Raw genomic sequence first — 22,251 nt, forward strand, 5'->3', positions numbered from 1 at the left:
CGTAATCCTACGTCAAAATTAAAGTTACAATACTTATTGGCGATCTAACGTACAAATCTACACCTAGGCAGCGTCGCGGTGAAAGTGATGATGGTTTTAAATTTTTCCATGTGAGCTTATGGAAGGTTTGTAGTTGTTTCCATAAACTACAATAATCATAAAAGATTATTTTATTGCGATGAGTTTTTAAGAAATTTAATTCTGCGCATTTTTATATATAACATGTTATTTTCTTATCTCTTCCAGTAGTGAAAATTGTATAAATATTGACAATGGTTGAATCAAAGATGGAAATTCGAGAGCACCATCAAAAACAAGTAGAAAAATGCATGGTTCTTGCATGTGAGAACTACCTTGGAAAGTCCGGAAGTAAAACATACGTGATTTGTTTTTCAATTTTAGGTTACCTTATCATCATTTTCTTAGTTCAAAAACAGAATCCAGATGTCTCACCGATCGTTTACGTTTTGCGTTAGATCGCCAATAACAAGCCATTCCTCCCCACAATCCAATCGACGAAAAAAACATCGACCTAACAACGACCTTAACGCTGTTACCTATTCACGATGACGACGATTATGTATCGACATCTGGATACGGCATTAGTTTGAATGAGGCAAACTATTCTCTATCATATTAGTCGGCCCGAATCAGTTTTTATTTGCTAAAATTTGTATGAAATTTTTTTCTTGGCATAATTTTTTCAACTTAAAGTACGTTGTCATGACCCTAAATTGAATTATTTTTTATAGACGTTCAGATATTCTCAAAAAAACTTGTCATTATAATATAAAATTATCTTCAAACATATTTTTTATGACGTTTTTTCACCACTTGCAGGCAATGGTGATTTTCACTTACATAGAGTACTAATTTGATTAAGGAAAAATCATGTTCATTCATAATTTTCATTTTAAAAGTGTATTTATTCCTTCTGCAAATCCATACTGTCATGCCTATTCCCCAATATCGTCAACGCGGATAGTTCGTTTGTCGAAATACTGAATAATTAAACAAACCAAATGGCATCACTGGTGGTTCTTTTTTCCACTCCGCTAAACTGTCATCTCAAACAAAAACAAATGGATCATACAACTGGTGAGTATGAAATATATTTCGGCTTTTTAATTATTAATTATTTTATCTTGTCTTATCAGCTATGAATACATTCGACTCGTTTGCTTCCATCAATCGGTAAGGTAGAAAGATGATTTCTCCCATCACCACAGTGCGGATTTCCACTTCTATCACAGCAGCCAACAACATCCGTTTTCCTGCAGCAGTAACCTACAACCCCTGTTGGCAATGCCGGGGGACAGCATTAACAGCAGCAGCAGCAGAATTTGACCATGGTATGGTATTGCGAAGAACTTTCCTCATTAGAGGTTCCGTGCTTCGCGCACATTCAAAAATCCTCTTCAGACACGAAAACTCAACAAGGAGGTATTTATCAACTTGCTCAGCTGAATTACCACCCCGGAAGAACCCGAATGCACTGATTCCGTTGTATAGTAGAATGAAAATAGGTGAGGTAAGCGAACGTAATCGCATGATATTTTAATGTTCGCATTTTTATCCGGATCATACAACTGGTGAGTAGGGAATTCATTTCTGCTTTTCACTTACTAATCATTTTATTTTGTTTCAGCTATGAATACATCCGACTCAATCAATCGGCGAGTGAGAAAGATGATTTCCCTCATCACCACATTGCTTATTTCCACTTCTGTCACACCAGCCAACAGCATCAGCTTTCCCGCAGCAGTATCCTTTAAGTCCAGGGTGCTATTCCGGGGAACAGCATCAACAGCAACAGCAGGTCCTGGCCATCGATAGTATTTCGAGCAATTTTCCCCATCGGAGATCCCGTGCTTCACGCACATTGAAGAATCCTCCTCAGCCACATATCTGTGTCATCAAGGGCAAGGAGGTATTCATCAATGTACTCAGTCGGATTTGAATCGTCAATCCAGACAACCCGGATGCACCGATTCCATTATATACCTTATTTTTATTATACATGGATTTTTATTATTTTTTTTTCAATAAAATGATTAAAATCGATCAATGTATTTCCTTTTCATTTTCAATAACAAACCAATACAAACAAGCAGCAAGCAGTGCTGAAAGCAGCGCTGCAAGCAGGTCGACGCCTTGCACATGTTGGCGAAAAAGTGGCGTCAAGTTGTTCGATGAATGCATATGAAAGGTCGATAACTCGATTGCAAGGTGGCAGAATTTGAGGTCGATTGTTGACATTTCATCGACCTGATCTTGGCAGGCAAAACGGAATGTGGGTCGTAATGTACATAGCACATTGTAAAATGAGGATTTCCTAACCTTTTCAGCGTGAAAAGAATACATGAAACCGGGAAATTTGAAGAAAAATTCTGACTTCTAGAAAATGAACGAATTTCATACCAAAAAAACAAAACATCCTCATTTTACTCGCTGCGCCATCTGGTTGTAAATCCAACGTAAATGCGTCAATAAAGAGTCTATGAATAAGGTAATCAATTTTCATCGATTTTCGTACACAAAACCCATAATCCGATTCCATCAATTTGAGAAATGACACTAGGTGGCGGGTCATGTATAAGTAAGTTATTCAATCATAGATGGCATGAAAATAATAAAGAATACCCGAAGATGGCTGAGATTGAAATGTTGCCAGAGATGCCAGATGTCAAGAAATTCAATGTTGTGAAGTTATCTTGAAGACAACTCTAAATATGGCAAAATGTATTAAAAACACACAGACAAACATCGGTCAGTAATCTTGAACATAAAGTTTAATCACGAGAACAGAATTCAGAATTGTAGGGAACTAAAAACTCCCGAGAATTAAACTGTTCTTAAACATGCAAGAGGAATCAGATTTGTTCATTTCTAACATTTTGATAGTTTAGATCTGGGTATACTCAAGTACAGCGTATTGGAGAAACATTAAAAATTCGATAAAGTGCGCCGAACCCACAAATAGACTGTATTGCTGTTAAAAAAAAAGACGGGTGGGTAATGTCAGGGACATAACCGGAGTGACGTAGGACTATACAAAGGGGACAGCTTTTGTTAAATATATATTTTAAATATATTGTTTTATTTTCTTCTACTACGTGAATACCTACCTATCTACCTGAAAAATGGATTAGTTTACTGTTTACTCTTTATGAATATGTTAATGGTTCTGAAAAAAAACCTTCCTGTTTAGCTATTGCGTTTGCCACTCGCCACAGCTTTCACAGTTGGAAAATTTCTTCCCATCCAGCTTGTGACATGTTGTTCAGTAAATTACATTTAATGGGACGTGCCGGTGAAACACTTTGCCACTCACTGAAACTAATTGTTGCCTTGATGAGCGCCGAACCGAAGCTGCTCTGTTCTTGATGCGGGTTTTCTGATTGTCGTGAGCAGCTTTGCAAGCCAACTCGAGCACTCCGACGGCCGAAACTCTATAATCGCTGTTAGGTATACTGGTGCTCCGGCACCAATCCGTTCGGCCTAGTTACCCTTGCGGAGCAATCAGTGAATGCGACCAACAGGGAACTGGAGACCTGCACGATTCGAGTGAGACTTTGCCTTTCCCTTAACTTGTCCTCCTTTGTTACGTCCACGATGCCGTACAACCACACGGGTTTACGGTTTGAAAGAAAATAAGATATTTTTTGGGGTCCGCCTGTTTTATACTCTAGCGGTACACACTCACAGGATAGAGACAAATCGGCAGACTCAACCAGAGGGGCGAGTCCAACGAGACGAACGAATGAGCGTTAAAAGGGAGCGATGGCAAAAAAATATATTCATTACGATTTGTTCACTCGTTGGATTCACATGCAGGCTAAAAAGGGTCCTTTTCAGGATCACAAAATTATCTTCAATCTAAAGAGTTTATTGTTTTGTTATCACTCGATATCCCCATCTTGTTCGGCTAAACCTTCCTGTTTAGCGATTTGTTGCCACTCGCCACAGCTTTCACAGTTGGAAAATTTCTTCCCATCCAGCTTTGTGACATGTTTTACAGTAAATTACATTCAATACGACGTGCCGAAGCACCACTCAGTGTCGCATTGGAGGCGATTTTAACCTGTAATTGAACATTTGCGATGACAGTGATACAGTGTCGACTTTCAATGTGGGGTCATAATTTGGACCCCGAACTCTATGTTTACTAAAATGTTCAACTAAATATGTCGCATTACATGTCCGTCCAATTAGCTAAATGTCTAACTAATTGTAAATTACTGTACTTTCAATCTGGAAACAATTTAAGAATTGGTGGAAATTGAAAAATCAGGAAAGTCCCCAACTATCAATAAGCTCAGAACAACTGCCAAATTCACATACTCATCAGATCCTGACAAACAAATTATGAAAAAATCAATTTGTGTTTTATTATTATTTTGGATAATGTTTAAGAAAGCATTGAACTGTATTTCCTAAACTCTTTTTTGGAAGGTTTAATGGCCCTGAAAAGCGCCTTGTTTTATGGAATGGTTCCAATTTAGAAAACTTAGTACTCGTGGTTTTGAAAAAAAACCATTTCGAACGCCCTCGATGCCGCCTTGTTCTGGATTTGCCACCAAAGCAGTTTGTATAAAGAACAAACTTTTTTCTTCTGCTACCTGATGCCGTTTTGCGATTGCGTTTGCCACTCGCCACTCGCTGCAACTGCCTGTTGTCTTGATGTCCACCGAACCGAATGTGTTCTGTTCCGAATGCGGGTTTTCTTATCGTCGCGAGCAGCTTTGCCAGCTAACTCGATCACTTTGGCGGCCGAAACTATATAACGCCGGCTAGGTGGACTGGTGCACTGGTACTAACGCGCTCGGCCTAGCTACCCTTGCGGGGAACTCCAGATCAACACGGTTCGAAGGGGATTTTGCCTTTCCCTTCACTTTTCCTCCTTTACCATGTCCAGACATGGCTGCTTGGGTTGGTTTGTTGATGTGTTGTGATGCGAACCGATGTGGTGTACGGTTTGAATGAGAATGATCGTTACGGCAGCGGAGCGGGGATTTTTAAGCTGACTGGCTGGCTCGAGAATTACGCATGTGTGAGACTGCGACCAATGTTTCGTTCATTTTTTTCTTTTTCCTTTCCAATCGTGCTTCATTCTATTTCGCTGCTGCTCTGGTTGCCCGTTTTGGTCGGTACGATTTGAGGAGCACAAAATGGACCAATCAAAAATGGGCACATGAGTGCCTAGATTTCCATTTCACCCCCTATATCTTCCGGTTAGATGTAGTCCTACGTCAAAATCATTTTCGGATGCAGTAAAAGAATATGCACGATTGCTTCAATACATTTGTTTATTCATTTAGCCATATCTAGACTTGTTATGCTTAAAATTATATGGATTTGTTCTTCCATTTTTAACAAATTTGTCGATAAAATGAACTGTTTTTTTGTTTGTTTTCTTCTCTTTTCTTTTTCATTTGCTTGCTAGCCCCGTGACAGATTGTTTTTTTATCTCTTGTTTTTATCGGTGATTTCTAACATCTACTATATGGAATGAAAAGTGCACATATTGGTATATTTGTTTTGCAATCTGGTTAGTTCTCGGTTTTCCAATTGTCCATAGATTTAGTTTTGCGTTTGAAAGTGACGGTTACATGTCTTTTGATATTATTGTTCGACATTGTCTGTTGTGTTGAAAAAGGTATGTGTCTTGCGTTTCTGTCAGTGGAAATGTGATCAATTTTTCCATGTTTTATTGCTGTTGAAGAAAACAGAAAGCTTCCAGTGGTGCTTCATCCTGATAGCTTGGTGATATATGGTGCAATTCAATACGCGAGTTGTTCTCTTTGGAGGAGACATTAGTTCATTGTGTGTGTGTGAGGGGGGGGGGAGTTGTATACATCATCATTATCAATGGTAGGTATATGAATATTATTTAATGTTTTAAATTGCAGACTCAAACAGGAATTAACAACTTCTTTTTGATTTGCTTCCATGAAAATGAACAACACACACAAACTCTCGAATTAATTGAACCTTAAAACTTTGCTTAATGTTAATATGTTCACATTTAAATTGGTTTGTCTTGCATTAAACTTTACCATAGTATTATGAGTAACATTTGTCTTCTTTGTTTGTTTTATAAAAAAGTTTTTTTAATTAAATTTGGTTATCACAGAAGTCGTGTATTTCTCATTATAAATGTACTTTTTTTTACTTATCTTCGACCGATTAAATCTCTAGTTCCGCAATACTTAACGTTTTGTTCATTTATTTTCTCTTGTCAGTAATAAATCGTTTGGTCCACCATTTTTGGGGAGCGAAGGGTTTCGCAGATTATTAATCGACCGTGTTTCTTCACGTGAAGGGGACATAGAGTGAGTAGGATTTATTTCTTGGGGACACATTAGTCCTCCCAGACGGAAGTAGATCAACTTTGTCTCATCTTGCTCGAAAAAGTTGAGTTCTCTTTGGTTTAAAGTTTGTGTAAAGAATAAAGCAGCATGCATACACATTTTCGTTTTATTCATTCAAAAGAGAAGCACGCTTGAAATTGGAGGCAGGAACATTTTTTGCTTTTTTTGTGTCTTCATCATAGGACATATATAGATATAGAGACGAATGAGATCAGCTTAAAATTAAAGATTTGTCGTCGTCGAAAAAAGGCAAGCATTCATGCAAGTTTTACACTTAGATAGAAAGACCCGTATGTTTCAATAGTTGTTTACCTAGCAAGCAATTGCTGTTGAGTGGTTTGTGTGGTGGATGTCAGACAATTGGTTTTCCACTCTCAAATATAACTAGTAAGCAAGACTTGGTTCACTGTCACTGTAGAACTAGGATGGAATTGGAATCTAATGTTAACAAGAAGCATGAGTTTGAAACAAAACATCGACGTTGCCCTTTTTAGGTCACGCTCTTGTATCCTGACTAGAACTGATAACTATGGAGGGCCTATTCGGAGGTTTTCCGGCTTCCGGCTAAACTCTACTATCGGTGCGGTTTTCTGTGTGTATTGAGCGAATTTTTAATGTATTGATATATTTCTAACATATTGCTAATCGCTGGCGGAAGAGGAGTTTCTTTTCGTTGAGTATCAGGAATTTTTGGTGGATTACATATGAATGTGTAGACTCAATATAACATAAGAAAAACGTTGTGGCAGATCGGATGCAAGCTAACGCCATTGTTGTCGACCAGCAGTTCATTTTAGAATGTCGCGCATACGTGCCCTGCCATAACGTAGAAGTTGCGGGGGTGATAACAGAAACGGGTCTGACGTGTTATTTTATTAAAAAAGGAATTGGAAAGTTCAAGAAGCTCCCCTCGATGGAAGTCAAGATCTTGGACTGCCTCCAACAAGGCAAAGTCTCCCAGGAAGGGAGAGAAACTAAATTCACGCCGTCCGACTCGTTTCGAGTAAGTTTTACTAGTTCCGCTCTCCCTTACTACGTCATGGTGGACAAATTGAGACTGCCGGTGCGACTCTTTGTGCCAAAGCCCATGACTTGCCAAAAATGCAAGTCAGTTGATCACACTTCAGATTAGCGCTGAGCAACTTGTGGAGAGCAACATGTGGGGGAATCCTGCAGTGCGACTGAGCATAAGTGCCCATATTGCGGGGGAACTCCACACGTGCTCTCAGCTTGTGAAACTTACAAGAGTCGCTGGGAGAAACAGAAGCGCTCTTTGAAGGAACGTTCGGAACGCACTTTTGCGGATATTTCAAAGGGCGTTTCTCCACTCCATGACGTCTACTGTACAAGTGATCGACGAAACAGCGATACGCTTCCGGTTCGCATAAAATCTCTCCCGGTCATTGCAATCGACCGACTGTGGTGGACTTCAATATTTCCGCAACGTCGACGACAGAAGAATTGACAAAGCAGCTGTTCGAGCTCCAGAACAGCCTTCGGATGCAGCTGGCGGCTAAGCAGTCCGCTCAACCATCAGTGATCAGTCAGTCGCACACCAAAACCAGCCACCGGTACCATTATCCATGCCGGAAAGAATTCCATTATATGAGTTTCCCATAAGCAGATCGGTAAGTCAGGCGTGATCTAGATCTACTGGAGCTGTTTCGATATGCGCAGCGAGCCAACCCACTTTTGAGTCTACGCCGCTAAATATACGAAATATAGAATCAATAATTAATTATACTCCTCCTACGCCGACCGAACCATGTAGTCCCCCCTTCCTGCTTCAGGCTTTCATACCGCCACACAGAAGCACTCCTCAATCGAATGCGAATAACTCTTCCGTTCATACAGTCTCCGCTTGCTTGTCCTCGATAGTTACTCCTATGGTTAGTTGCATGGCAGCCAATTCGACTTCTATTCACGAGGTACCAGTTTCCCCACCATTTTCATTTCACGGTCACAACTCACAGCAAATGGCAGATCCCGTCTATTAGCAGGAGGCAGGAACTGGTGGAAAAGTTACCAGTCAATATCGAACTGAATTGGTCGCTTATCAAACGAACTCGTCCTGTTGTTGATCTTTCCACCTTCGGTTCGTTCATGGACGAGATCGTGGTTGCAGCAAGCGATGTCACTTTTACCCACGATACAGATGGTCAACGAGCTGGTAAGCAGGATAAACAAAAACCAAAAGAAAAATTATTCGTGAACGCACACAATACTGAGAAATCTACATACTACGCAGCCAGCGGATCAAACAATTTGATTCGTAAGGAATATCAACCCAAACCCTGTACAGCCTATGTGAAGGAAGGTCATAAAATCAAGGACTTTACCACCTTTCGGAACTTGACGCTTGGTGACCGTTGGAAACTAGTCCAAGAACGATGATTGTGTCGGCGATGGTCACCTTGGTCACCGAAAATTTCCGTGTAAAGTAGGGTTGTGTGGTGAGAACGGATGCGACGACAGACACCACAAACTCCTCCATCCCGGAAAACCAGAATTATCGCAGACGATCGATGTCCCGAATACTAGAAGCACGCTCCATCGTCAACTACAGTCTTTGATTCTTTTCCAGGTGATTCCAGTGACGCTGCACGGCAACGGAAGGGCCATTCGGACTTATGCGTTCCTTGATGACGGCTCATCGATCATACTGTTAGAATCAGCAACAGCGCGAAAGCTAGGACGATATCCATCCCCTCTGTCTGCAATGGACTAGTGACATTGAGCGCATGGAAGGGGATTCACAACTAGACAAGATGGAGATCTCGATCCTGGGGAGTTTGAAGCGGCACGTTCTGAAAAAGATGCACACTGTGAAGAACTTGTATCTTCCAGTTTAATCGTTGGACTACTCAGCACTGCGTAAACAGTTTCCACAACTTCGTGGTTGATCCGTGCACAGTTATGAATCAGCATCTCCTACAATTCTGGAACGTTTGGACAACTCATTCCTAAAGGCAACCTTGATGCTTCGGGAAGGTTCAAAAGGTGATCCGATGGCGACCAAAATATGGTTGGGTTGGAAATTTATAGAACGTTGAACGCAGAAGCAAAAACAGAAAGTGTGTTATATATGTTGTATAACCGCAAGGTTGACGTAGGACTATCGTTGATTTAGTGATCTTTTATTTGAAGTTGAATCTGACTTCATTCTGAATGAATGAATAAATGAATATTTGGGAGACTTCGAAAACGAGAGCGTTACGCGCAAGGTTTTATGCAATATTGTATACGAAAATATTCTACTGATGGGGAAGAACAATCTTCAGAAGCTTACCCGCTAATTGCACTTGTTTGAAAAATCACAAAACCAAATGTATTTAGTTGCAGTCTTATATGGACAGAAAACATTAAAATAAACTCATTCGCTTGAATGTAATTTTCAATTCTAATGGGAACTGGCAGATTATTTTTCAGCAACGATAACATCTTACCAGATTCTTCTCGATGCTGGATAACAACCAAACGAAAAGAGTTGCGCGCGTGTATGTGTATGTGCGGCGGCTGCTCCGATGCCTCAAGCGGAACCGTTTTTTCGATGCTGGTACTTTCTTGGTCGCTTTTTCAGTGGCATCGCTTTCGTCCTGATGCATTCCCTTCTGGCCTAAAGTGCACAAACAGGCTTTTGGTGACACCGTTCATCAGCACTTTCATGATGAACGAAGTAAGCTTCACCACAACAGCGGCAACATGCTCCAATCGCTGTTCAATTATAACTGAGTGGATTTCCGAGCGGTGCTCGCTTATACAGGTAAACTTCGATATAACGTACATTTCTCTTTCAAAACTGTACGTTGTATCGAATTGTACGTTATATCGAAGCATAATAAAGTACTCACAAACGTAGTCTATAATACATTATTGTGTTGCTGTTTTAGTAATGTTAATGAATAACTTCAATCAGAAGATGAAGCCAGTCTTTCTCATGATGCTTCCTTTCTCACTGTTGATTAAAGCTTGATTCATTTAGAATCCGGAATCACAAAACCAGCTGTATTTCGGGATTGATTGAAGGTACAAAACTTGTTTGGTCATCACAATACAGATAATTCATTCTATCAGGAAAAAAATATTGATTTTTTTTCCTCTACACTTTGGATATGTGTACGTTATATCGAGGTAAAATGTACGTTATATCGAGTGACATTATATCGAGGGTACGTTATATCGAAGTTTCCCTGTATACCGATTGGTGATTTCAATAGTCTGTTTTGAAAGCAATTTTCAGGCTATTGAAACAAGTTTTTGGATCATATAGTAACAAGTATATAACGCGTAGATATTTTATCTTTCGAATGAAGTGTTTATTATAACATTTCCTTCAGTTGTTTAGGAGCTATTAATCCTCAAAATCTCGGTCTCCGGCGAAACGTTTCGTTTTCGAAATTTTGATTTTACACCCCGGTATAGAAATGAAAGACGTAGTCCTACGTCAAAACGGCAGTTCATCATCAGTTCCATATTTGCGCTTATTCGTCGGATGAGGACCTACACAATTTAGTGAAAGAGTTTTTTAAGATATCGGCTCGGCCAAATCATCCGTGGTGGAATCTGACGATGATCAGCGTGCGGGTGAGATACTGGAGAGTACAACCGTTCGCACAGCTTCTGGAAAGCTACAAGCTACAAGGCTTATTTCGGAAATACGATTGCATTGGATTCCCGAACAGTAAGCCCATGACCGAAAGGCGCTTGCGATGTCTAGAACGCCGTCTGGCATCCAAGCCCGAGTTATACGAAAATGTTAGACATCAAATGCAGCAGTATCAAGCTAAAGGATACGCACACAAAACTGATCCTGAGGAGCTAAGTAACTTTGACCCTCGACGAACCTGGTACCTGCCCTTAAACGTGGTCATGGACCCAAAAAAACCGAATAAGGTACGATTGGTCTGGGATGCTGCGGCAAAAGTTCAAGACTAATCATTGAACTCCGCTCTGCTGGAGGTCCGGATTTGCTCATACCGCTTCCTTCAGTGTTGTGACCTTTCCGACAGCTTGAGGTGGTCTTCGGTGCAGACATACTCGAGATAAGCCTTCTTATTAGACCGGAAGACAAATCAGCACAGCTGTTCTTGTGGTAAGACGATTTCTCCAACTCGTTATAGAATTCACTATATCACCGGTTTTTAAACATTTATTATTACACCAAGATTTCACAGTTAACTAGTCAATTCGCACGCCTATCTTCCTCATTGTCGCCGTCGAACCCACTCTCCTGTTTCCTCTTCTTTACTCTCCTGTCTGCTCGTTCAAGGTATTCTCTCTTCACCAGGTAGGCATAATTCATCTGTTATTCAAGGCTCCACCATGCAGCTGCAGTAAGACCCGTATGAGCTCTTCGTTACGGACGTCGCGATATTCGGCGCTTCCTGTTCGCCGTCGGTAGCTCAGTTTTTGAAAACCTAAACGCTCAGGAGTTCTCTGATCAGTATCCACTGGCAGCAAAAGTAATGGTGGAGCATCATGTTGTTGACGATTTTGTATACAGCACCAGTGCCACAAATTATCAAAATTTATTCACGAATGATGGAATTAGATTTTTCCCAGTGTCGGATGAATTCTCTTCTGTTGACGATCAACGCCATATCTGTTATAATGAGTATAACACAAGAGTCGAGACGCGTGAACTTTGTCTGGTATATTAAACGAAAACAGCATGAACGATTTTCGCAAAGCCTGCATTCAGGCACTTTTATTACTGTCAATATTTTCAGGTGATTATCACGAACGTTAAGTTGATCTTCATCGCTTGCAGTGATTTTTTTTTATTAAAATCGTGTTTGATTTTCATATTTAGAAAAAAAGAAAGAACCAGGAATCCGGAAAAGGCAACATTAGTTTTCGTTGAGCGTTGACCGTTGTGCGGTGTTGAGCGGCTGAGTGAGGTTTAGCGTTGAACAGCGTTGAGCGTTCCGTTCCTTTTTTATACTGTATTATAGTGACTTTCAAGTCAAATATATTCATAAAACATAGCAAGAGTTATACTATACATTCTATTGCCGAAGTCGCCAAAAAACAAGAATTTTGTGTTATCGGTTTCACTCTCAATGGATTAACGTTGAATTTTATGCTTTGATTTCAACTAACACGCAATGATCTTCAACTTCGACGTTACGAATATCATGGCCAAAATGAAGATGCAAATGAAAAATGAACTTCATGGCAAGCTGATGTTGTTGTTCATGCCACTGGTGTTCATTGATACTGTTTTCCATATTTATCGACTCTCGCTTGAGCAGTAGGTTATCAATACAAGGCAGGCTGAATTCGCCGAATTTGAATGTTGTGAACGTGAATATTTTCGGCACTGTACAGCACAAACACCGTGAATGAAGCAGTCGAACTAGCACAGCAGGTGAAAGAAGTACATTCTAGAACTGAATTCATCATACGCAACTGGTTGTCCAATTCACCCGAAGTTTTTGTGTTCCAAGGCCTATTCAGAGAAGAGATTCGATCACAGCTTGGCGACACTGTTATTCCAACGAAAAGACAAACTCTAAGAGTCGTCATGAGTATATTCGACCCCTTGGGATTGGTAGCTGTAGTTGTAGTTCACGGTAAAATATTGGTACAAAACCTCTGTGCAAGACGGATTGGGACCATTCCATACCAGACGAATTACTCGATGCATGGAGACGATGGACTAAACTGTTGGATCAACTTGAGGAGGTCCAAATCCCCCGCTGTTATTTTCCTTGATATTCGGATAAAAGTTATCGTTCCTTGGAGTTGAATATTTTTGTAGATGCAAGTGAGGAAGCGTACGCTGTCTTGGCTTATTTTCGCATCGTGGATAGCTCTGCAGTTCGCTGCTCACTTGTCTTGGCAAAGACAAAAGTGGCTCCCCTAAAACTGCTCTCAATTCCCAGATTAGAATTGCAGGCGGCGACTGTTCTTGGTGCAAAACTGTCAAAATCGGTAGAAGACAATCATACACTGCCGATAGTTCGCAGAGTGTTCTGGAGCGACTCCAGCATCGTACTTTCCTGGTTAAGGTCGGATCATCGAAAATATCGGCAGTACGTTGCATTTCGTGTGACGGAAATTCTTGAGCTGACACACAGGTGGACGAGTGGTGGTGGGATCCTTCTCGCTGGAACGTAGCCGACGAAGCAACCAAATGGGGCAAGGGCCCTAACATAAGTAGGAACAGTCGTTGGGTTCAAGCACCAGTGTTCCTGTATCAAGAGCCAGACACCTGACCATAGCAAGTTCCATGTGTGGTTGAAATCAAGGCGCCTAGAAGTATATCCTAAGGTGGGCCAACCTGCTAAAACCACTCTTCAGCCATATTTGAAGTCTACTGTGTTTTGTTTGTAAACAAAACACAATACGCTAGTGCCGAAGCTCGCTCGTGATCAGTCTGTCTCTTTCACGCTACAAGCAAATAATTCCCCTTCTGCTTTCCTCCGTTCTGTTTTCATATTCCGCTCCCCTAACCAACTTAGTGACGAAACGGCCTCACCTAGTACCATAGACCCGTCTTGGTTGAAATAACGGAGGAGCTTCGTGCAATATACCTTCATTATTTATCATCACATCAGGCAGCAACAGATATATTTTGAAAGATATTCGAAGTGATAACGATTAGTGTGTACGATAGCGTATGTGAACAGGTTTATAGACAACTGTCGCCGTAAAATGGAGCATTACTCAACGGAATGATCTGGGTAGTTGAACCGGGACGAGTTGCAGAAAGCGGAATGGACTATCTTCAGCCTGATTCAGTACGAAGCATACGGGGATGAAGTTGTGATCCTTAATAGAAACCAACATCTTCCAGTGGCTAAAGCTCGAGAAGACCAGTAAAATTGTTAAACTATCCCCTGTGTTGGACGACCAAGGGGTTTTGCGTATGCGTATCACCAATGCACAGCAACTGTCCGCAGATTTCATAATTCTTGCCAAAGGTCATTACGGGACACAGCTGCTCGTTGACTGGTATCATCGCCAAAGCAAACACTTCAACACGGAAACAGCGGTCAACGAGATGAGTCAGAAGTTCTATGTGTCGGAGATGCGGGCTGCGTTCAGGAAGGCTAAGAAAGAGTGTACGTGGTGTAGGACCTACAAGGTGACTCCAGTGGTTCCAAGGATGTCACCACTTCCTCCAGCAAGAACTGTCACTCATATCCACCCATTCAGCAAACACATGGACTAACATTATTTACCAGGATGTAATTATGGAACATATGGAAATTAAATTTTCCGAATTTTTCGACCTTCCTTCAGAGATTCCCGAATTTTTTTCGTTTTTTCTCTCTCCGTAACATTGATCTACGGGAAGGCAACAACATACAGACGGCTCAAATCGGATCATTCCTTCCTCGGGTTTTGCGTTTACCAACACATTTGGCCTTTCATTTTTATTTATATAGAGTATATATTATAGACGCTAGCTAATATAGGAGTGCGTTATTTCGCACGAGACGGATACCGTAAAATAAAGAAGGTTCAAATCGGACCATTCCTTCCTCGGGTTTTCCGCTTACCAACACATTAGTTCTTCCATTTTTATTCATATAGATGATTAGCGGTAATACTAGGAAATTTAATGAAAAATAATTGGTTAAAGATTTGAACGACGTGTTCTTAGTATTCAAATAATATCAAGAAATAATTTTCATTCAAATTTCCAAAATCTAAAACTGCCTTCGGGAATGCTAGATTGATATAGTAAATAGCTTCACGAATATGTCGATTGGGTTTGGATCTCGAACGAATTGCAGAGTACAAAAGTCGATCTCGATCAAATTACGGAATCCTAAATCTAAATCCTAAGCATGGTATTTACTTAGGCAACCGATGAACACAAGTAAAAGACTTGAGGTAACCTATGCATTAAAAAAAGGACAACTTTCGGATGACGATGAAAATAAAAACAACTACAAAATATAATTCAATGGACCGAAATTTTCCTTGAATGCTACATTGATTGATCCTTATTAAAAAAATATTCGACGCCCTGCAGGGTAGCCTTACGGTAGATGATAGAAACCTTAGCCATGATCGATAAGAAGATGTTCGTCAGCATGTTCTTCAGATTTGTCGTGACATTGGCGATTAGTTGCTTTTCTGTTTGACCACAAAATTATTGGAGTAGCTCCTTCGTTTGTAGTTCGCCAAGCAATTTTCTATCGGTTGCAGCTGGGGGCCTTTGGGAAGGTCAGCGAACCTCGGTACCACGTCTATCTTTCGGTCCATCTCAAGTGATTTGTTGCCAGCCGCTTTTTCTGGGTGATTGGTTACGGCTCAGACACGGCCGGCCTAGACTGACGCTTCCGCAAAAATGTACTTGTTCATAGTTTGACCAGGGGTTAGACATCAATTGAATATAGGCTACCCAAAATCAAAATCAATTTGGCGTCATTTGTTTATCAACATATCATTTACGAGGATTGAAATCGAAAAATGCGCTGCTTTATTCTAACTGCATGAGCGATTTTCATATTCCGGTTTCACATGGAGGTGTTCACATTTAACATGGAGTTTAAAGTTAGCCACTATTCGACTATATAACCGCACCGAGTTGTACACAACAGTAATTCATTGAACCAAAATGTCAGTAAACCGCAGCAATATTGGGTACACTGGCAATATGAGGGATTTGACGTTTTAGTCGTACCCCTGAGTTTGACCGATTGCTCCGACCTCAATTCCAAGGCGCGGGACGATGAGGCTACCATGATCTCGGTATACATCTCTAGCTGCTGCTACACTTTACGGTTGCTCAGCATTGTCGGACCATCAGAACCAGGCTTCCTTTCGACGCTCTCGCCATTCTCCTGGAGAGAGAGAGGATGTTTTAAATGCCGGGTCGGCTTTATCCACCGGACAAGCAGTGCCTTAGTATGTCCAACTTCTTCGCGCTCTGGGGAGAAATTGGCAGTATGAACGAAGTATCGAACGTAGTTGTTTCACAGTTTTCGCCAAGACTGTTATGAATCAACTGATAAGGGCGCCGGTGCATTTTTGTAGAAGGCTCAATAAAGGAAATTTTGGTTCATCGAATTATATTTTGTAGGTTTTTTTAACGGCATCCAAAATTTGTCCATTTCTTAAATGTACAGGAAAACCTTTTTTTGTGCGGGGGATAGGGACCGCACAAAAAAATCGCATAAAAAATCATGCACAACTTCACCAGTAGCTTTAAGAAGTCGTGAAAACAATTTGAAAAAAAAAAACCGGTGTGCGGTAGATGGGGATCGCATAGAAAAAGTTTCCCCCAAGAAAATAACTCAAATCCACGCCGTTCACCGTTCGAATTACGTTTGTTTCCCTGCTTTGCGATGAAATACATATAGACCATCGAAAAAAACTAAATGGACGATAACTTCGTCAAATATGCTTCTTTTCATATACCACACAAAAAAAAAATTGCCAAAAAAAAAACTCTGCACCAGAACAGAAAATTGTAGAAAAAAAGATAGCACAAAAAAACAGCACGAAGATAGGTATTCCTGTATACGTTATTGTTGTCTTCATGTCAATTTTCGAGCATTACTTATTATTAATTTTGATAATTATATTTTTTCATAATTGTACAACAGGTTCTGCTTATCCCAATAATCAAAAAATTCGCATTCGCAATTTAAATTTGAATTAGCTAATGAGAATTTCTCTACTATACTTTCGAGGAGTCAGAATTAAGAACCAATTTCCCCAGAAGAAACTGAGCTAATTGACGAATTTACGCAAAGCTGAAGGAGCTCATGCGATACCTACATTAGGGCTCAGAACTACAAAAGTGATGATGTTTGTTTATTTTGCGGACTTGAAAGAGCGATTCGGTCGTCATTATTTTCATTAATTTCTATTTAAAATCATTTTAGACATTACATGTCATCAGTAATTGGTAAGAAAATTCTATTTTTGTCTATTTACAATGGTCTTAACACCCGATTGGACCAAAGTCATAGATAATCTTCGAAATTTTTATGTTTGATAGTGAATATAGGTTATGAGCACTAACTTCCGGACATTTTTCAGAAGCTCAAACTGTGAATAATGACGATGCAATCGACATCATTTCAAGTTGATTGATATCATTGATTATGCCGGGGCTTTCTTTCGGCCGATACGAGAAGGATCTGCAAATTTTGAAGCGCAACAAATGCCACCCATCATTTGCCTAGTGAGAAAATCTAAACTGAGGGGCTTAGAATGCAAGGGGTGTAAGTGACTTGATCGATTTCTCTTCATCAACTTTTTATTTAGTTAATAACTCGACTGCAAAAACGTTCCAAATTAAGTTTGATATAGAATCCGACAGATGAGGTTCTGACCTATCTTCCACATTGTCAAATACAGCTGGGAATGTTTTTGCAGCGAAGTTATGACCAAAAGAGAGAGTCGATGTAGATAAATCGATCAAATCACTTACACCCCTCTCATTCTAAGCCCCTCAATTATAACACTTGTACCGAATCATTCGTCATATGTCATATGTAACCTTTTCAACGTAGAAAGAATACTTGAATCCGGGAAATTTGCAGAAAGTTACTGATTTTTCAAAACAAATCAACCAATTTCATATCAAAAAAACAAAACATCATCATTTTACTCGCTGCGCCATCTGGTTCCAATTCTAACGTAAATTCGTCCATTGGGAGCAGATTTCGTACAGAGTTTGGAATTTCAATGTTTCGATGTTTTGACGTAGGACTACGTCTTTTATTTCCGTACTGGGAGGTAAGTTTCAAATTTCGAAAACGAGACCGTTACGTTTGGAGTTCAAGGTTTTTCAGCGTTAATACCTCTTTGTCGGCTGTACGAAGTGGTATGACATTGTTTCCGGGTTAAAAGCGGCGTCGAAGAGCAGCGCACTTCAAGGCGGATGTGGAGAACGTATTTTCCTGTGGTGAAAGCTGCGCTCTTCGGTGGGAATCTCTTCTATTTTTTTTATGTAACCAGGGATTATAATGGTGAAAATCAACGGCGCCAATGGTTAGCGTGGAAGCTCCACACCTGATCGGTGTTGCCTGTGTGCTTTCTCAATCGACAGAGTTGACGTATTTCCACTCATAGAGACATGGTTAAACTGACCAGACATCCCGCGTTACGCGGGACAGTCCCGCATTTCAACAAAATGTCCCGCGTAGGATTACGTCCCGCGAAACGTCCCGCATTTGGCAAAAGGAATGAAAATGTCCCGTGATATCAATATATTTCAGTATTACAATTTGATCATGTTGATTTTCTAAAATGGATGTTGAGGTTCATCCAATAAAACTTTTATTCGTCAGACTGTTCAAGAGCGCTTCCAATTCATTCAACGATTAATACGTTGAACTGGTTTCATCGCACCGACAGTGGACATTTTGTTTAAATAGTGTCAACAGGGAACGACAGCTACAAAATCGGAAAATTGATTTTTATAAAGATTTATTTTTAAGATTTTCATAAAGATTTATAATCATTTTTATAAAAGTCCCCTATTGATCCGCAGAGACCAACGTGAGTCAAACGAAAAGTTCATCTTTGGTCCTCTAGCTCGGTCAGGGCTTAACGTGTTAAATAAGCCGGATGAACTAGTGTATGCTGGACAGGAAGAGGCAGGGTTGTTTGATGAAGTATCGCAAATGAAGCAAATGTTGGCCGGAACCTCAATCATGACTGATGAAAAGATGTATGTCGACATGTTTTTTTACCTTTCCGTGGCTTTGGTAGTCAGCTATCTCTCCATTTTCGCCATTCGCTTAAAAGTTTTCTATAGGCCGCAGCTGGGGTATGTTGGGAAGGTTGGCGGTCTACGCGACAATGTTTATCTCCAGTCGATCCATTATCTATTCTCCAGTGATCTTTTGGCATAATGGGCTGATCCCCGTTTCGGCATAAAGACCACATCACTTTCGCTAGTTTCGGCAAGCACTTCGTACTCGTTCCCCGTTCACCATATGACTCGAAAGAAGAGCGGCTTGGACATCCCCTTCTCGTCTGTCAGAGAAGGACCTTCTTCGAGAACTTGATGTGGATGATATATTCGACGTCATCGCTTACCTTGGGAACGTAAAGTACTCGGTTCCCGGCCATTTGTTGAATTCTAACATCAAGCACGTCTCGTCTTCCATTATGAGCACGAAAAGAGGTTTTTCACTTCTTTCGCCGGAAAGAAGTTTTTCACCAGCACCTGCAGCTACTCCTTCTGGGTGATTGCCTGCTGCTCAGATACTGCCGGTCTCGTCTGACGCTTCCGCATAAAAATGTCCATTTTGGCCAGATTCTCCTTCACCGTTTGGCCGGTTGTTTCTATCTCCCGGCTTAACCCTCTACCGCCCAAGTTTTTTATTTATCTAAAAAAACTACTCAACATTTATCTCCAATTTCCGTCTTTCGACATAAAATACTCCTAGCAGAAAACTGCCAGCATAAAAACAATGTGTATGTGTGATAGATGAAAATATTCTAAAGACGTTCTAGTGGGGGTGACTATTGTAAATATTGTCTGAATAATTTGAAAAGAGAATCCGCGAGTCTTGTCTGTAGAGGGTTAAGGAACGCCAGGGAGAGGATGTTGTAAATACCAGATCGGCTATGTCTGGTGGACACAAAGTGTATCAGGATGTCCAACTCCTGTGCTGTATAGTATGTATAGTATAGTATGAAAAAATCATGAAGTTGCTTGACAGTGCTGTTGCTGCTTATCAACAGCCTTGAATAATTTTTGTTGTACGCCTCATAAACGTAATATTTAAGGAAAATTTGTTCCATTAAATTATTTTTTGTAGTTTTTTTTCATGGCCATCCGAAAATAGTCCTTTTCTTAATGCATACGTTAACACTAAATTGGATGAAAAATGAATTGAAAGTGATTTTCAGGCGTAAACAAAATCTAAACCACCGAAAAATCACAACTGAATGACGATACTCAGAAAGAAATAATACTGATCAGTTTAGACTCGCTAAACTATGGTTAATGTTCACATAACGTATATACATAACGTTTTGTTTTTTGTGTCCCGCGTTAGACCTTTGACCATCTGGTCACTTTAGACATGGTACACGTACGTAAACCATGATAGTTGAACCAACTTAAATTTGAGCAAAATAAATAACAATTGAGAACACAATCGAGGCCAAGGTTAAATCTTAATACAACCGCAAAAAGAAGAATCTCCAATTCCGCCACCAGTGCATCACAATTGCAGCTATTCCTATGGTTATGTTTCATCTATGTGTACGTATTCTCTTTCTCTTTTTTTTTCGTTCCGGCTACTGTATCCTGCTGTAACTTCACAAGGTTCATCCGCGGCTACTTCTGTTGGAATGCTACCCGGTTCAATTGTCGTGTCTTCTGTCACTTGTCACGTTTATCAGCTGTGCAACAAGCTTATTTTCGATTTCGTGTTCTAAAAAATCAGTCTCAATTCAGGTGACCTACCAATCTACACGTTTGCCTCGTTTTTTATGGTTGTTGTTGATGTCTAGATATCCTTCCAGCGATTCTATTGTTCGCTCTCCCGAAGGCATCTTCTTCGCTCTGGATGAGTGTATGAGTTAAACGTTCGTTCTAGGCGATTCCTTCGGAAACTGTAGAAATAATAAGAAGTCCTTTCTTTTAGCATCAATTTCTGCAATGACTTGTACCTGCGTTTTGCACTTTTGTATGTACATGGTTGTGTTTTTCGTGCGCGATTTTATTTTTACAGAAAGGGCCGGCCACAAACAATGCGCTTCTCGATGTCATACCGACATCTCGCAGTGGTGTATATACACGTGTTTCGTTCTCTAGATATTTTTACAGTGTGAAATTAGACAGCTCGCGTCAATAGATCAATTCGTAAATAAACTGAACACATTCAAAGGTTGCAAGCCAGGTGAGGACTTGTAATTTTTTCTATGTTCAATAAAAAATCTGCTATTCGCTTCTTAGATTAAAACGTGAGTTTTGTTTCTTGTGTAAAAAGGAATACAAAAACACACAGCTTTAGTTTAGTATTATGTTTAACAGTTTTATACCTCTTGCTTGAGTTTGTTGTTTTTTTTTTATTTAGAAAAAGGTGTCCTATGTATTGCTGTAGAATTTTCTTGCTTTTTAGTTTTTTTTTCTCTGGTTACGGTTTTTGATTAGTTACATTTTACATTATTCACATCGTTCGTACAATCTTTCGAAAAGTGTAGGCTAGAATAGCTTAGCATTTAAACGGTAACAGTGCCTGTGGACACAAATCACACTGAGAAGGTAGCCATCCGCTTGTAACGATTGCGTTCATGTTGTTTTGTGCATTGAGTTACGACAAACGAACCTAAATAACACGACATATTTTTTTCTTTAGTTTCCTACTGTGTGGGACCTTTTTATGATTTTCGCTGGAAGAGGGTGGTTACTAAACGTAAAATGTCACATTTTCCACTATTCGAGTTTAAGCTAGTATTTACACTTAGTCACTATTTACATCGCCACTGCCGAGCAATTTTTGCTCGCGCTCCTGCCAGGGCTGTTCGTTGTAACCCACGCGGCTGTTGGCCACCCGCTTCTGGCGGGACATCTTGAAGTTCTGACGGGATTTGATCCCGGCAGTACTCGATGGCATCAGTAGCTGCTGCTGCTGCTTAGGCTGGTGGTAGTGATGGGCTTGCAGGCCGGTGCTGTTCTGCGATTGTGTCTGCAGTGGCGTCCTCTCATTGTGTGATTCCACAATGACGATTTCCTTTCGTTGGTGTCCGCGGGCCAGCGGAGAGCTGTCTTGCTTTTTCAGCAGCGGCGAGGTTGCCTTCGGTGAATCTCGTGAGGATGAGGCGTCTTCGTCCGAGACGGCTATCAGACGGTCCTTCTGGCGTATCGCTCGCTCAAGTCGACGAAGGAATCTACAGGGAAGAGGTAAGGATGAAAAAAGCAACGTTCGAGGTGGATTCGACT

At 40.5% G+C, this 22,251-nt stretch overlaps 1 protein-coding gene and 1 long non-coding RNA gene across 8 annotated transcripts in view; one reads left to right on the forward strand and one right to left on the reverse strand.

The window, feature by feature from the left end:
- The first annotated feature begins 1,003 nt into the window (after positions 1–1,003).
- LOC129762374 (uncharacterized) lies at positions 1,004–2,064 on the forward strand. Its single transcript, XR_008740604.1, has 3 exons — positions 1,004–1,098; positions 1,158–1,592; positions 1,649–2,064. It is a non-coding gene; the product is annotated as an uncharacterized LOC129762374 (long non-coding RNA).
- A 3,226-nt stretch (positions 2,065–5,290) lies between these two features.
- Positions 5,291–22,251, reverse strand: part of LOC129762992 (uncharacterized) — a 464,623-nt gene continuing 447,662 nt past the window's right edge. For 6 of the 7 annotated variants that reach the window (XM_055761656.1, XM_055761661.1, XM_055761657.1 and 3 more), the window contains one exon: positions 5,291–22,199. In XM_055761656.1, the coding sequence (XP_055617631.1) occupies positions 21,773–22,199 (427 nt within the window). In that variant the 3' untranslated portion in view covers positions 5,291–21,772. The remainder of the gene's footprint in view (positions 22,200–22,251) is intronic. The other variant, XR_008740772.1, reaches the window with a different exon arrangement.

The sequence above is a fragment of the Toxorhynchites rutilus genome, chromosome 1 (assembly GCF_029784135.1).
Source record: "Toxorhynchites rutilus septentrionalis strain SRP chromosome 1, ASM2978413v1, whole genome shotgun sequence".
NCBI classification, from domain to species: domain Eukaryota; kingdom Metazoa; phylum Arthropoda; class Insecta; order Diptera; family Culicidae; genus Toxorhynchites; species Toxorhynchites rutilus.